Source organism: Melanerpes formicivorus, unplaced genomic scaffold (assembly GCF_026170545.1).
Source record: "Melanerpes formicivorus ecotype bairdi unplaced genomic scaffold, bMelFor1.0.p_v2 SCAF_63, whole genome shotgun sequence".
Lineage (NCBI taxonomy): Eukaryota > Metazoa > Chordata > Aves > Piciformes > Picidae > Melanerpes > Melanerpes formicivorus.
The window spans coordinates 162,465-179,433 of NW_027142415.1; the positions used below are offsets into that span (position 1 = coordinate 162,465).

The 16,969-nt window shown below is 42.5% G+C and overlaps 2 protein-coding genes across 2 annotated transcripts in view; one reads left to right on the forward strand and one right to left on the reverse strand.

Moving 5' to 3' along the window:
• NT5DC1 (5'-nucleotidase domain containing 1) overlaps positions 1-16,969 on the forward strand; it is a 120,471-nt gene that overhangs the window by 12,788 nt on the left and 90,714 nt on the right. The gene's annotated exons all lie outside the window — the stretch shown is intronic.
• The window catches only part of COL10A1 (collagen type X alpha 1 chain), a 36,279-nt gene continuing 22,084 nt past the window's right edge, over positions 2,775-16,969 (reverse strand). Inside the window, exons 2-3 of the mRNA XM_068162351.1 lie at positions 10,264-10,419; positions 2,775-4,922 (exon numbers count right to left, since the gene is read on the reverse strand). Of these exons, the coding sequence (XP_068018452.1) occupies positions 3,031-4,922; positions 10,264-10,402 (2,031 nt within the window). The 5' untranslated portion in view covers positions 10,403-10,419 and the 3' untranslated portion in view covers positions 2,775-3,030. The remainder of the gene's footprint in view (positions 4,923-10,263; positions 10,420-16,969) is intronic.

The window sequence follows — 16,969 nt, forward strand, 5'->3', positions numbered from 1 at the left end:
GCTTACAGACATTGTAGACCTTCTCAAGACCCACTCTAAATTGAGAATCCAAAGCTAAACTCAAGGTATGAGATGTGCTTGTGCCACAATTTAGTGTGCAATATCTAGCTTTTCTCTGTTAAGAGAGCAACTCTTAAGGACCTGATCCCTGAATAGTTAGGAAGAGCCTTCGGAAAGATGGGCATGAGGTACTGAGCTGTGGACTTATTTGAAGTCCTGTGTGCTCATTTGAGGAACAAAGACATTAAAGGACAAAACCTGATTAAAAGTGGATGTATGACAAGGATTTGTGAACTGTGTTTTTAAGACTATTGTCTGGGCCCATTTTCTTGTGCAGAGACTAGTTAATTGGAAGCATAGGTCAGTAATGTACTGCTGAGTACCAAGCATCTCCCAACGATTTCAAACATGCTTTGCTATACATTTCATATGTAAAGCAATTAGCCAGAAATTTTACAACTACTGAGCAGTATTTTCCAGCTCCAGTACCCAGTCCCTCTATTTGTTTCTGAAACAAAAGTGCCAGATAGCATGTGCTGCTGCCCATACATTCAGCCTATGTTTAGATACTGGAAAGTGCTTGAACTAATGCAAGTGACTGCACAGGGAAACATTGAGGCAATTGGTAGGAGATCTGTAATTAATATTTGGCCTAAAAGAGGAAGGTAGAAAAGTGTGGATAGTGTCAAACTCAAGTAGTTTGAGTTTTATTTTGGCTTGAAAGAAAAGTATTGCAGGGTTGCTACTGTTGAATTGTATTATTGGCCACTGTATTATTTCCATACAAGCATTTATGTGCAGTGTTTATAACAGCAGGACCAATTTGCTTGCCTAGGTGTTCTTGGCTGCTAAAGTAAGCACACCTCACATTACACTCTCTACTTAAGCATTTAATATTTTACCAAAATACAGCCTGAACCTTTATCCAGCATCACTTAACTAAGGGTAGAAAAAGTGGTGTTGCAAAAGCTTTCTTGGTAGCTCTTTACAGTTTCCAAAACCTTATATACTTTTGCTAGTGAGGGCTCAACCTAAAGGTGTCCTTGCTTTTTCATTTTAATTAATCCCAACATATTATCAAGTGCTTGGGAAATTGCTGATTTCAGATGTTGGCAAAGTAACAAACCTCAGGCTGCTCTTTCACGAAGAAATGGCAGTATCACAGAGCTTTTAAATATGCACCTTGGTCATTTTAGTGTGATTAAAAACTTCTGTTTAAAAAAATGAAGCTAAACCCCAAGAGCTTAAGAGTTCAGAAGTTTTTGTGTGTGATGCTTTTGAAGCACACAAGTGGTAACTGTTGTTGGAAGAAATATGTGCTCTAACTATTGTGGTTTCATAATTTATAGGCACTAATGAGTTTACTTTATGCCATTAATTGTCCATAATACAATAAGAGATCAATATAATGTCTAAGGTTTGTGAGACATGAATGTGTTTTGGTATGGTAAAAATGATACCTACTGATTACTGACATCATTAGCAAGTCAGGGAGGTGGTTGAGGCCCCGTCCCTGGAGGTGTTTAAGACCAGGCTGGATGAGGCTCTGGCCAGCCTGATCTAGTGTGGGGTGTCCCTGCCCATGGCAGGGGGGTTGGAACTCGATGATCCTTGTGATCCCTTCCAACCCTGACTGACACTATGATACTATGATAAGTAGAATATATTCCCAAGTCTGTTGTGTTTTAAAGGCATTCACTGTTCAGGGAAAAGCAGAACAAAGATTGTCTGTAATTCTGGAATGGCAAAGCTGTTGTGATTTTGTGTGTCTGCATGCTTGGGATGGTATGTTCTTACTCTCTTAGATGTAGTGGTGACAGTTGTTTCACACTACTCTGAATGTTCTAGCTTTACAGAATTTTAGGAGCATATAAATTACTAAGTTTGTCGCTGCAGATTACAAAATGGGCATCAGACAAAGCTAAATGAACTTCTAAGCTTCAAATCTCTTTGCTTCTTCATACTGTGAAAGCCTTTGATCTTCAGTAACAAGTAATGATTTGTAAATCTACCTTTCTCCACTGTAGTTATTCATGAATAAGAAAAGTGGAACGAAATTGAAACTGTGACATAGTGTGCGGTGCATTAGAGTTGTTTTCTTGACTCATTTGATCACTTGAAGCTGTCAGATAGCAGAGCATTTCTGAAGTAGAATAGAATAGAATAAAATAGAATAGAATAGAATAGAATAGAATAGAATAGAATAGAATAGAATAGAATAGAATAGAATAGAATAGAATAGAATAGAATAGACCAAACCAGGTTGGAAGAGACCTTCAAGATCATCACGTCCAACCTATCATCCAACACCACCTAATCAACTAACCCATGCAACCAAGCACCCTGTCAAGTCTCCTCCTGAACACCTCCAGTGACGGCGACTCCACCACCTCCCCGGGCAGCCCATTCCAATGGGCAATCACTCTCTCTCTGTAAAACTTCCTCCTGACCTCCAGCCTGAACTTCCCCTGGCGCAGCCTGAGACTGTGTCCTCTTGTTGTGGTGCTGGCTGCCTGGGAGAAGAGACCAACCCCCACCTGGCTACAACCTCCCTTCAGGTAGTTGTAGAGAGCAATACATGATCCTGTTGTGATGACTCTGCTGTATCTGAGACTGTTGACTTTGAATACCTTCAGTTAATTCAAGTACAGTGAAGTATGGAATGGGTACTCTTTGTGTTATGAGAAGTGATGGTTAGAAATTCTGATTTAGTTTTTTCTATATATATAAAGAAAACATAAGAAAAAGAAAGAGAGAGGCTGGTGTAATTCTGTCAATTCATAAAATTTTAATATTGCATTCATTTGGACAGTTGATCATCATTTAAAACATTATTTTTTAAATGGAAATTCTCTAAAAACATACAATATTATTCTACTAGGCTTGAACCAATCTCTTCCACCACCTCACTCCCTTCTCCATTTCTCTGGCAGAATTGAGGTTGACTTGCTAATGGTGAAACAGGTCAGCACTCAGTTAAAATGGTCTGAAGGAGAGTGTGTCAGGGCGGTGTTAAGTGGGGTGATGCTCTTAGGCATGAGCAAATAGGAAACCTGAGAAAGAGGAGTGAACATAATCAGAGGAATAGAGACCATTAGATTCTGAATTGGGCAGTTGGAGCCATACTTGGTCATTCTCCATGAGGTCAATGACAGCACTACCAGAAGCCTGATCGAGGTAGCCTTTCTTGTACTCATCGTAGGTGTACATGAGTGGGGAGCCATTTTTGTAGAGTGCCACCCAAACGTTTGTTCCTTTTGCATGTACGTGGTAGGCAAAATAGTACAGTCCAGGGGTCCTGCAGGTGAATATGCCTGTTCTGGGGTCATAGTGTTGCTGCCTGTTGTACAAGATTTTGTCAAATTTGATGGGAACTGCTGCTGCAGGGTAGGCTTTTGAGAGGATGACACTGAAAGCAGACACTGGCATCCCTGTAAGGGCTTGGTTTACTCCTTTCATGTAAGACATTCCTGATAGCTCTCGAGACTCTCCTGCTTTAACATAGCTTTCAGGCACCTGTGGGATGATGGCTTGGCCAGGGGGACCGGGAGGACCTGGGGGACCTGGCAATCCAGGCTCTCCATTGCTGCCTTTAGGCCCGGGGGGACCAGGTGGTCCCATGGGTCCACTTATGCCTTTTGTAGAAATACCTGCTGGGCCTGGCAGTCCTGGTGCTCCCGGCTCACCTTTAGCACCAGGGGCTCCTGGCAGGCCAGGGGGGCCGATGGGGCCTCTGGTGCCAGGGATTCCTGAAGGTCCTCTGGGTCCCGGCTCACCATTGATCCCTGGCACTCCCTTAGGTCCTTGTGGACCCATTGGACCAGGCAAGCCGGGAAGCCCAGCATGGCCAGTGTCACCTTTTGGACCTGGGAAACCTGGGTGTCCCTTGGGCCCAGCGAGGCCCTGCTCACCTGGGTATCCTGGTTTCCCCTCTAATCCTGGCAGACCTCGTTCACCCTTGGCCCCTGGGAATCCTGGGGGGCCAGCAGGGCCCATGTCACCTTTGGGCCCAGGCAGGCCACTGTCACCAGGCAAGCCTTTGCGTCCTTGGGGGCCCATGCTCCCTGGGGGTCCGACTGGCCCCGGTTCCCCTGGTGCACCAGCTGGGCCTTGCTCTCCTTTAGGTCCTGGAAGACCTGGAAGACCTTCAGGCCCTCTGTGTCCCTTCATCCCTGGCAATCCTGGCTTTCCAAATCCTGGCAGACCTGGGGATCCAGGCAAGCCTGCAGGTCCAGGTTGTCCCTTGGCTCCAGGGATGCCTGCTGCTCCAGGTGGTCCCATTGGGCCAGGCTTGCCGATGCCAGCTTCTCCAGGCTCTCCTGGGGGACCCTGCGGACCCGGCAGGCCAGCCGCTCCAGGGGCACCGGGTAACCCTCTGTCACCTTTCATACCTGGCTGACCTGGAAGACCATTTTCACCAGGCTTCCCTACTCCAGCAGGACCAGGGTGACCCCGGGGTCCCTGCGGGCCTGGAAGACCCCTGCTACCTGGGCGACCGGGAATGCCAAATCCGTTTTCTCCCTTTTGTCCGTTTATACCAGGGATACCTGGTTCTCCCTTCTCACCAGGGAAACCCCTTGGCCCTTGAGCTCCTGGAGGGCCTTGTGGTCCTGGCTTGCCAGGGACGGTCAGTCCTGCGGGGCCGGGAGTGCCGGGGGGTCCTTGTGGGCCTCTTGCTCCTGGGAGCCCAACAGGTCCAGGTTCTCCTTTCTCACCATGTAGTCCTCTTTCTCCTGGCTTCCCTGGTAGACCTGGCATACCTGGCTTTCCAACCCCAGAGAATCCAGGTGGTCCTGGGGGACCAGGCGGGCCTTGAGGACCAGGACTTCCAAACCCTGGCTTTCCTGCAGGACCTGGTTGTCCTCTTGGTCCAATAGGGCCTGGGGGACCTGGGGGTCCTTGTTCACCCCTTACCTGCACACCTGTGAGAGAGAGGAAACCAGGTCAATTAGGGCAGCTGTAAAAGATTTGCAGACTTGTACTGTGGTGGTGAATGTGTAAAGGGTTAACCTCACCTCGAGTTTCTAACATCTAACAGTTTGGTCACTGAGAAACTGATGTTCAGAGCAAAGTATGTCAGAGCTCTTAAGTATAAATTTGTTGGAGTTGTGTTGTGAGCTACAAATCCTCTAGAATTTTTTGGAGGCTTCAATATATTAAGGGTCATCAGAGAATTGAAAAGATGCTGACCAATAGATGCCAACTATTTAGGAAGGAAGAAGAAAAGAGAGGTAACTGGTTTAGCCAGTCATCAAACTTGCATCTTGATGAATGAAACCAGACAAAACTCCATGTGCAGCTGCTTTTCTGAAACTACTTTGTGCCACATTAAAGTAATGACATTTTTGTCCTTTTCCCTCCAACTTCCAAAAACGAGCCATGGCCCTGCTTTTCTTTTCTGGGAACAATATGAATGTTGTATTTTCAAATACTGTCTTAAAAGATTTTCATTTGTTGTAAAAATTGCAAGGTCACAGCTCATCATTCATCTTACTGCAGTCAGAATTCTGGCATTGCTTTTGGTTTTTTATACTACTTAAAATCACAGAATCAATAAGGTTGGAAAAGACCTCAAAGATCATCAAGTCCAACCTATCACCCAACACCTCGTGACTACTAAACCATGGCACCAAGTGCTATGTCTGATCTCTTCTTGAACACCTCCAGAGATGGTGACTCCATCACCTCCCTGGGCAGCACATTCCAACAGCTAACAACTCTCTCTGTGAAGAACTTTCTCCTCACCTCCAGCCTAAACTTCCCCTGGCACAGCTTGAGACTGTGTCCTCTTGTTCTAGTGTTGATTGCCTGGGAGAAGAGACCAACCCCCACCTGCCTACAACCTCCCTTCAGGTAGTTGTAGACTGCAATAAGGTCTCCCCTAAGCCTCCTCTTCTCCAGACTAAACTTCCATAGTTTTCACAACAGCAGGTGGAGCCACTTAACCAAATGTCACAAATAGAGGAGTAAACATACAAGCTTCCTGCTTAGTTTTCTGTGCACTTTGTAGCTTCATGTTGGAATTGGGGTGCTGATTTGGGGATGCTACAGAAAAGATTAACAGGAATGTTGGGAGACTACTTCAGTAGAAGGCAGCACCTGGCAGCATTATAGAATTAAGAAAAACCATACCTATGATGTTAAATTAATAAATCAATGTAAAAAGAAAAACTGGGAGATGCAGCCAGAACCTGGATTCTGTTTTGTTATTTTAAGGGCAACATAATCTATTTGATGCTTACTTATAAAAAAAATTGATAATGGAGCAACAATGGACCAGCTAAAATGTGCATCTCAGTGTCTGACAAAAAGAGCAGTGTGTGTCTGGAGATATATATATGTGTGTGTGTATGTGTGTGCAAAAGTTTATGCAAGGATCATTCTGCTGCCTCTTAGATAATAAATTGCTTTTTCCAGTCTGTGGCTAGTCCTGGTGAACTCAAAATGAGACAAAAGAGGGAGAAAATTACTCTACATATCTCTTTTTAATAACAGATAATGTGTATACACAGAGATAATAGCAGATAATCTGTAGGAAGAGACTGGATGGGGTGCTTGGTGCCATGGTTTAGTTGATTAGATAGTGTTGGATGATGGGTTGGACTCAATGATCTCAAAGGTCTCTTCCAACCTGGTTAATCCTATCCTATCCTATCCTATCCTATCCTATCCTATCCTATCCTATCCTATCCTATCCTATCCTATCCTATCCTATCCTATCCTATCCTATCCTATCCTATCCTATCCTATCCTATCCTATCCTTGCATTTGAGTTTCATTTGATACTGTGTCTGCAAGGTTGCCTTCCTATATTGCCAGACAATTTGTTTTTAATGTATCCAGCGTGGAGAATGCATTTTCTTTTTTGTGGATGCATAAAATCAGCACAAATGCACAGCATCTTGAATGCGTTCCTATCTCATCCTCCTGAAGGCAATGAAAAGGAAGATGGCTGTTGAAATCTTGCACTCAGAAAGAAGCAGTCTCTGCTATACTGATAAGCTGAAAATGCAAACACACATCCTTCTGCGAGGAGAGGCTGAGGGAGCTGGGATTGTTTAGCCTGGAGAAGAGGAGGCTCAGGGGAGATCTCCTTGCTCTCTACAACTACCTGAAGGGAGGTTGTAGCCAGGTGGGAGTTGGTCTCTTCTCCCAGGCAACCAGCACCAGAGCCAGAGGACACAGTCTCAAGCTGTGCCAGGGGAATTTTAGGCTGGAGGTGAGGAGAAAGTTCTTCCCAGAGAGAGTTATTACCTATTGGAATGTGCTGCCCAGGGAGGTGATGGAGTCACCGTCCCTGGAGGTGTTCAAGAGGGGATTGGATGTGGCACTTGGTGCCATGGTTTAGTAGTCATGAGGTGTTGGGTGACAGGTTGGACTTGATGATCTCTGAAGTCTTTTCCCACCTTATTATTCTATGATTCTCAGATGCAGAGATGGTTGTGGAATCTCTAAGTACCAGTGACAGGTCTGGTGCAGTCTTTAGTATCTTACAGATACTGCTGGATTTCTCACTACTAAACTCCCAGATTCAGTGGGGTGCAAGTTAGTTTTCTTACTGTGTAGGTGTCATAAGATATGGCAAATTTTAAGAACTAGATTGTATGAAAAGAAAATAATTTGGAAGAGGTTTAGGCCTCTCAGAATTAATACACACCCTGTAGCTGAAGTGGCATATAAATGTTCTTTACACATTTTGTGTTCACCACAGACAGGCAAGTCTGAGAAGAGGAAACCTTTCCCAAGTTACTTTTTTCATACAAGGAATTTCTTTGCCATCTCTTAAGTCACCTATGTAACAAGCTATTTTCCTTTACTTAACTGCAGGACTCAGGATTTTTTTCATAGGTTCTGTCTGTGGATAGAGCTTCAAAAACTATCTGTTTGCATCAGAGAACACAGGCAGGTCAACTCTAAGCCTCAATACAAATACCTAAACAGGTTCCTTAGCTAATGTTGTTTCAGTTGTAAAGCATTAGGGACAAAGCACAAAGAGTTTTTTACATCAGGTATATTGAAGCCAAATCCAAGTATTTAGGTGGTTACCTCAGCAGAAGATAACAATGACCCCAGCCAGGTCCCCTCAGGGCAGGGATAGAGAGGGAAGGGAACAATATTCATTTTCTCTGTGTTTAATATGCAGTTATTGCATTTGATCTAATTTGATTTTGTCTTTTACCTATCAAATTCCTTCAAACTTTACCTTCATAGTCATTCTCTTTCTGCTTTTTACCGTGGTTTAGATGTGACTTTATATCAGTCTGAGGCTCACAAAGGTGATGCACTTTTTTGCATAAGATGCTAAAGGCTTTGTCAGTGTCCATGTTGTTACAGAGGTTTTCTGTAAGGAGTTATGCTCTATTAAAGTTGTGAATGTCTGGACAGTCCTAAGTCCTCTGAGGAAAAGACAGCCAAATGCATTAATGAAGTAGGATTTTTATCAGGAAAATTTGAAGTGGAGTTTGGCTACCCTTTTATATGTCTTGGTACATAGCTTTATGCAAAATCAGTTTATGTTCTCTGAGTGCAGTCAAATCCTATTTGTGGATCGATTATGAAATCTTTAACATAACCCTCAGTAAGTATTGCTGAACAGACTTAATTCAGTGATTATTCTCAACTAGGACTTTCAAAGATTGCAAGCAAAAGAGCTACTGTCATGAAGATTTTTGTTTTTAACTGTTAAAAAACTTTACTAAATTAATTGATGCTTTAATAGGTCTTGATTGCCAACTGAAATTATATATTGATCTATTACTTGTTGTCCTGAGTCACTAGTTTAGGCCTAGACTGAATTTGAACTTCCAGGCTGCTTTTTTGTGACAAGCAGCCTGGAGAAGAGGAGGCTCAGGGGTGACTTCATTGCCCTCTACAACTACCTGAAAGGTGGTTGTAGCCAGGAAGGGGTTGGTCTCTTCTCCCAGGCAACCAGCACCAGAACAAGGGGACACAGTCTCAAGTTGCAACAGGGGAAGTTTAGGCTTGAGGTGAGGAGAAAGTTCTTCACCGTGAGAGTCATTAGTCATTGGAATGTGCTGCCCAGGGAGGTGATGGAGTCACCATCCCTGGAGGTGTTCAAGAGGAGATTGGACGTGGCACTTGGTGCCATGGTCTAGTCATGAGGTCTGTGGTGACAGGTTGGACTCAATGATCCTTGAGGTCTCTTCCAACCTTAGCAATACTGTGATACTATAGTATGACCAAGTATGATTATTACAACTAAAAGTAGCTGGCATACAGCAAAAGTGGAAGTTCTGAATAGCCTGTTAATAGCTGACAGAAAATCATGCTGTTCTGGTGGGGAGAGCAGGATGTTTACAAGGAGGATGCAATTCTCCTAGTTTCAGTGGTGATACTTTTGAATAGACACTACTGATCATACTCTGGGGAGGGGCAATTCCTCAAATAAAACCAGTGCCTGGGAAGTCTGAAGATTTGATTTTAAGGTTTGTGGGGGTTTTTTTAAAGGCTTTAACCTAAGCATGGAAATATAAAAAGGAACTCAAGTATAGGCACTCACTTGGCTTACAAGGATAGGGAGGATCCCCAGAAGTAAGATATCACAATGTATAGCATTGCAATTATATATTGCCTACACAGTCTGCCATAAGATTGATCTATGAAATGAAGAGAACTTCATATAGTAGAGTTGGAATTGGTATATTGCTATGAGATTAGTCTGATAAAGTATTGGCTTACATCACTCATGAAAAAAAACCCAACCTATGTAGAGGTTTATGTCACATTTTTACAACTATATATCAATTTATTTAGCCCTGCTGCACTTTAAACAGCTCTCCATTTGGCCATGTGTATCAGATGTATAATCAAATTCACACATGAGCCTTTTTGGAGTAGAGCTGTGTAAGTTTTATTTCTGAATCTTGTAGCTGACAGGTCTATTGTTAGAAAGCCCAGTGCTCAAATGAGGAGTTTGAGGGCAGTCAACATGTTGTACATAGTTACATACACAATCATGTTGTACTAGTCCCACTACTCAAGATCTGTAGCTGTAATTTTTTGCCACCTTATATGCCTTTAATGATTATTGTGCAAAAAATGTGTCTGAGACAAGTGTGCATCTTTGTCAGTAAGAGGCAACTGCCAGAGCCACTGCCAGTTGTTTCTGTAGCAGTGCCATCATTTTAATAAGCCTGAACTGTTAATGAGAGTTAAATACCAACAGCATAAAGAAAGAGCTTTTGGTCATGTATTGACCCACTAGGAATAATTGTGTTTAAGATCAAAAGTTAGGAGTCTTACCTTGACTCTTTACATTGTATGGTAGAAAATGTGGCCCCTTGATGCTGGATTGTTTCTGATACTGCTCAGAAAAATATCCATCGCTGCCATGGACAATGTTCAGGCAAAACAGCAGCAGTAAGGGTATTTGTAAATGCATATTTCCAAATCTGTTCTCTGTTGGAAAGGAAGAAAGAAGTTTGTTGTAAAGAAAAGCTGCTCAGTTCTATTTTGCATGAATAAATGAGTTTTCTTAAAGTAACATCATTCTGTGCTTACTTCATCCTACTTCCACTAGTTATGAAAAATCCTCTAAGAAGAAGAGAAGCAGCAGTGCTGTCACTTTGAATAGATAGCTTAGAGGCAACAACCACACTCTTAGGGAAAGAATCACTTTAAATGGATACCAGCCTATTTAAAACCAGTCATCAGAAGCAGTGATTATTTGCCTAGTTGCCACTAGGGCTCAAAAAGTTAAGTTCAGGAGTTGTGTATATCACAGCTTCTGACCTGAAGAAAAGTTTCCAGTGGAAATACATAGACACTCTACCATGACCTTATTGCCTCTGGCTAGTCCTGTTGCAAACAAAACATGAAGCTCCTTCAGCATTAGTGGCAAAAATTGCCTTGATCGAAATCAGGCTTTTATCTGGGACCTTTCACAGTCCCAGTGACAGTAATGACGCTGTCACCGGCCCTGCTTCCCCCCTCCAGCCAAAAAAAACTCCTGCAGAAGTTATCTTCAAAGCCAAATAGAATGAAATGAAATCATAACATACCAAAATGTAGAGCTCCAATGCAGAGTGGTAGAGCAGTGAATCTCTCTCTATTGAGGAGTTCTCCTGCCACTGGTGAGTGGGCAGAAGCTGATGATTTCAAGTGTCATCCTTGAGTATTTATATGATTTTCCCCCCAGTTGGGTGACTGCTGGGCATAAGCTCCTCCCTCCAAATCACTAAGCAGTAATTATCCATGAGTATATGTGGATTTTTTTTAGGAGTGGGGGAAGATATTTTGGGCAGTTGTCCTAGATCCTGTTGAGGTTTATTTTGGGTTTTTTTTTCTTCTTCCTCCCTTGGATTTCTTATTGTTGATGAAATTGCATTGCTCATAGCTCGTGTTGTCTAAAATGTTAGTGCCCCTCTGTCTTTAGTGCTGAGAAAGGTAACATTGGAGAAAATCATGAACTTGTAGGTAAGGTTGGTAATTAAGTGCTTCATTTGGATTATCTCTGTAAATGTTTTAAGGAAGGAACATTTTGAAGCTTGGTGAGCTCTTATTTTCAGGAGTAACCTCACTAAAGTCTATAGAGACTGCTTGGGTGAGTGACTTTTCATTGGGATACAAGTGGAGCACTTAAAATCAGTGGAGATGTTAATAAAGGAGTTCTGTGAGAACTTGGAGGTGACAGAGTTATTATTTTAGGAGATTTGTTTATCCTCACATTGTTTCTAGACCTCTGGTTTGCTGCCGGAGGGCTGAGATGTATTCTGCAGTAATGTTTCTTCAAATGCAAATTGACCTTGCACAGTGAGGACTTCATTGTGTGTAGTTGTAACAAAAGCCTTCAATCCATACTGCTGAAACATAAAATGTTATACAGGATGATGTTTGGAGCTGTTGGAGGTTTTCTGCAGTGAGTAATTAATATATATATATATATATTTAAGGTTTGTTCAATCAAACACAGTTATTGTGCTTCTGGATGTATGTTTCTCCTCTTAAATGCCTGCAGTTTAGTAAATTTTAAACTGCCATTGTTTGACTGTTGGTGGATTAAGCTTGCTTACCTCTTTTTCTGTTTTTCTTCAGATTATAAGCTGGTTTTAGCCATTAAGAAAGTTTGTTAAACAAGTCTTAACTTAATAGACTGTATCCACACGTTGTGTCGTCTTTGTTTGAGTAAATAATGGACTCTTGCAATGTTTCAGCATCACTTTGATTAGGATTCAGTGCTAACTAGGCAGTAACTCTCAGTCCTTAATTTGTTTGGGACCCTGAAATGTTTAACATTGAAGGGTAAAATGAGAGAGAACAAACAAACCTTTCTCATTTAGGAGGAAGCTGTAGGACTAAATATTCAGTGCAGCCTGCAAGCAAAATGTCTACATATCAATTATCTGTGCATGCAAACTTCTTGGCCAATTGCAGTTTTCTTTGACATTCTTATATGGTGTTCAGTCTTGGGGTTAGATTTTTGGATGTTTGAAATTGCTTCCCTTGTACCAAAGATTGGTGGAGAAACAAAGCTAAAGGATGTCTGTTGTTACTAAAGGAAGCTGAGTGTGTGTGCTACAAGTCACTGTCCTGATGAGGTGAGCATTTATTTGGTTTTCAGGCTAATTTATGCCACTTGTTGAGCTGTGTGAGAAGCCTGGGGAGCTGGAAGGCAGAAGAACAGGTATATAACCATATCCTAGTACCAACTATAGAAATGTTGCAGTCAGGCAAGAGTTCTAGCATGTTGTGTTACAGTAATGCTAATAAATAATGTGGGTCACTGTGAGTTCTCAGGCATGGTAAGTACAGAAGGCTGTGAGTTCTCATGCATGGTAGGTACAGAAGGGACACCTGTTACCGTTCCAACCAAAAGCCTGAGCTGGTGGCCCTGAACTGTGTGGCTCTCCTGTGGAATGGCAGGTTAACATGGGCTGAATTTTACCTGCTTTGTGTCTTTGTTTAATTCCACACTCTTCAAGTGGCAACTTTTTTGGCTTTTATGTGTTATGGCAAATATCCTAGAACACCAAATACTGTACTGAAGGAGACCAATGGACCATCAAGTCTGTTCTGCTTACAATTGTGCTAATACCTTTGCTTACTAGAGGGCTGTATTAATGTTGTGACTTAAAGACTGCTGCAATAATTTATTTAATGTATTGTTGAACAGTTCTTTTATTCTTCTTCCTAGCCATCCCCTAAAGAGCACTTTGTTCCATTTTTGTAATCAAGCCCATTCTGCTGCAAGGGTCTTCCAACTGAAGCCTGCTTTCTCCATTAAGGTTGTGTGCCCAGTTTGGTCAGTGGATTTCAGAGAATCATTCTATGTCTAAGATGGCATTTCTGCTCCCCATATGTGCATTCACTTCCTTTTCATCTTTTGGAGAAGGAAGCTTTGTCCCCAGGTTGTTTGTGTAGCATCTCAAGGTGCTTAACTTAAATATTAGTCTCTGTAATTTCAAATGAGAATCCAGTCAGCCACTTCGGACAGAGGCCGCAAATGTATGGGCATCATAGACTTTTATTTCCTCCTTGACAAAATACAACTCCATCCCCTTTTTTTGGTTCACATACATCCAAAAATAGCTTTTGATTTGAAAACATTTAAATATACAGCCCTCAGTGGGAAGTGTGGTCGTTGCTAATTTAACAATGTTTGGCTAAGAGCATCAGTCGACAGCTTTGTGCACACACAGGTTCATGCTAGTGTCTGGCCTAACTCATAAATACCCCCAAAGCAGACACACTGACATCACAGAACCACCAATAATGTACACTGATATTTGCCCAGCAGCCTCACTTCCTGCCTTGGCTCCTTCTGGGCAGGAAGGTGAATAATCTCTGTGTGTCTGTGCATAAATAGGGATGATTGTGGGGTCAAAAGGTATATACAGGCAAACCCCTTGTCCTTGTGTTTAACCCCAGCCCCACCCTATTGTGCTATCTTATGCTGCTTCCATGGCTTGAGGTTTTGTTTTTTGTGGGTGTGGGAAATTGAGGTAGAATTGGAGTTCACTGCTTTTGTATGTTTTCCATTTTGCTGTGAATATTGGCAGAGCACTAACACACATTTAGCTCTAAGCACATGTATAAAGGGAGAGCTTCAATACATATTTGCACTTGCAAAACTCCATGCAGCAGATAGACCTCTCTGTAGCCTTTTACAGTAACAGGACAGTTTAGATTGGTTATTTACATACTTGTTTTCAAGGTATAAACATTCAGATGCTCTTGTTTTATAGTTATGCATTTAGCATGTTGTCTTTATTTACATAGGAAGGTGTCTTTCCTCCCTTCTGCTCTCCCTGCCCCAGTACCATAACAGTCAGGAATAATTTTGATCCATTGCACCACTCCAGAGCTTGCTCTTTACTTATGTATTGTCTGCTTCTTCCCATGTAAAAGTAGCCATGGTAAATGTTATGGCAATGTAATAGCTTAAGTCTTAAGCTTAATCACAATAAAAAGACTCAAAATAGAGTTTCTCTGGACCACCTGAAGTAGATATTGGAACTGCAGAGCCTGCAATGCAGTTTGCAGTGTTTCATCATATCTGGTGGCTGAATGTTCTGCTTCTTGTTGAACATTGTTGGAAAGCATGTTCTTAAATGTGCTTCCCAAAACCCCCTGTTGCCTCAGTGCCTTACTCCCACAGAATCAGTGGGGGGAACACATGCATAAATAACATGGAAGTGATACCATGATTTGGGAGATGGCTCCTGACTTTCACCACCATCCTTCAAATGACTGACAAAGTGCTTTGGGTCCCACAATAAGCAGCTGCTTATGAGAAAAAAACAACTAATCCCTGTCACAACACATGCACACACAGTAAAACAAGGGGAGAAGAAAATGCAGAGGAATGTTGGGTTAGGTCCATGTGGTTCCTGGAGACTGGCTAAATATATTCCTGATGCTGTGGATTCTTAGTGTGAATATGCCTAGATTTATCAGTTTGACTTGTGAGGATGTGATCTCAATTTTGCACCATTTAAGCACGAACCGTGTGCATAGTTTCAAGGAACTGTGAGTTCTTTGAAAGTGATAATTCATAACTTCAGCTCAGGATTTGTCTTCTCTTGAATAATTGGCTTTTAGTCTTAGTCCTGAATTTTTTTCTAGCTTATAATAAGTATATATGTGAAAATATGGTACCCAAGGAACCTGGGGAGTTGTTCATCCCCTGGTTTTTTTTTGCCTAGATAATCTCAGGTGTCAAGAAAGAGGCAAGAGTGGGAGACTCTTTTTTTTTTATCCCTGCAGTTTAAAATGTAGTCTGGAAAATTGGGAGCACCTTTTTATTGATGACATAAAATCTCACCACTGTTGAAAGGAAACAATCCTTTTGCTGCTCCTGGCTCAGTGTCTATGGCTGGCACTTTTGTAATGTGGTTGGTTCCCATTTTGTTATCTACCTGAAGTAAGATTTGCAAACTGTACCCTAGTGCAGGGACAACTTTCCTCTGTTAAAGTGCTTATCCCCAAAACTTATAGTTTCATAGTTTCATTCAGGGTTGGAAGGGACCACAGGGATCATCTAGTTCCAACACCCCTGCCATGGACAGGGACACCCTACACTAGATCAGGCTGGCCAGAGCCTCATCCAGCCTGGTCTTAAACACCCCCAGGGACGGGGCCTCAACCACCTCCCTGGACAACCCATTCCAGGGTTTCACCACTCTCATGGTGAAGAACCTCCTCCTCACATCTAGCCTGAATCTCCCCACCTCCAGCTTCATTCCATTCCCCCTAGTCCTTGGGGTAGCTACTGTCATGCAAAGGACTCTAATAGATGGAGGCAGCATCTCTGGTGAAGAAATTGTCAGAGAAGTTTATGATCTCGAAGAAAGGTGCTTAGGAATTTCTGAGAGTTTGAAAGTCTGCCATGAAACTCAAGGAGCAATTGGGCTTTCCAGTTTGTGGTGCACTTCATGACACTCTGGAAACTCCTAAATCATCTCAGTTCCATGGTTTAAAACTGTCCTCTCTCCATCACACAATGGTGACAGGTGTTTGCACACTCAAAGGGTCTGCAGAGGAGCAAAGTGTTCCACTGTGCCTTAATGGGGAACACTAATGCAGAGGGTTTTCAGCTTCTTACTGCTCACAGTCAAATGAGCCCAAAGAAATAGGAAGCAGGAAAATGTGTGAATTCAATAGCTGTGAGAAGCCTGGGGGTTCTTGGTTTATCTTGGTATCATAGTATCAGTCAGGGTTGGAAGGGACCACAAGGATCATCTAGTTCCAACCCCCCTGCCATGGGCAGGGACACCCCACACTAGATCAGGCTGGCCAGAGCCTCGTCCAGCCTGGTCTTAAACACCTCCAGGGACGGGACCTCGACCACCTCCCTGGACAACCCATTGCAGGGTTTCACCACTCTCATGGTGAAGAACCTCCTCCTCACATCTAGCCTGAATCTTCTTTTGTTTTGGAATTATTGTTACTCTGCATGTATGGAGAGAGTATTTTCTCTTCCACCAACGAGCCACTTGGACTGCATGCAACTACTAGAAGCCATCTTGGTGAAGAAAATATTTACCTTGCTAGTTGCAAAATAAATAAGATTTATTTAGAGTTTCAGAGTGCCTGGCTTTAGTAATTAATAGAGGCTTGTTGAGGTATTCTGCAGGGCTACCTATATTCATATTTTGAGATCCAATTCTCTCTTTAAACAACAAGTACCTGTGTTACTCCTGCAGTCCTGCACTAGTCTTTTTATGGATTTAAAGTCTTATACTTATTACACTTGTAATTGTGGCTGAATAAATGTCCTGCTTTCAAGTAGTAATGGAAAGATGGTCTGTATTTATTCTGGCACTGCAAAGCTGACTGCTGACCAGTTTATTCTGTTCAGTTCAGGTAACTGTTGATCACAGGAGCTCTATTTAGTATAGCAGCATATTTAAAGAGATGACACCCAGTTAAATATTTATAACTGTATTCTGACTGAGTTGACTTGTAGAGACACTGAACAACCATGCTGAGACCTCAGGAAAAGATGGTT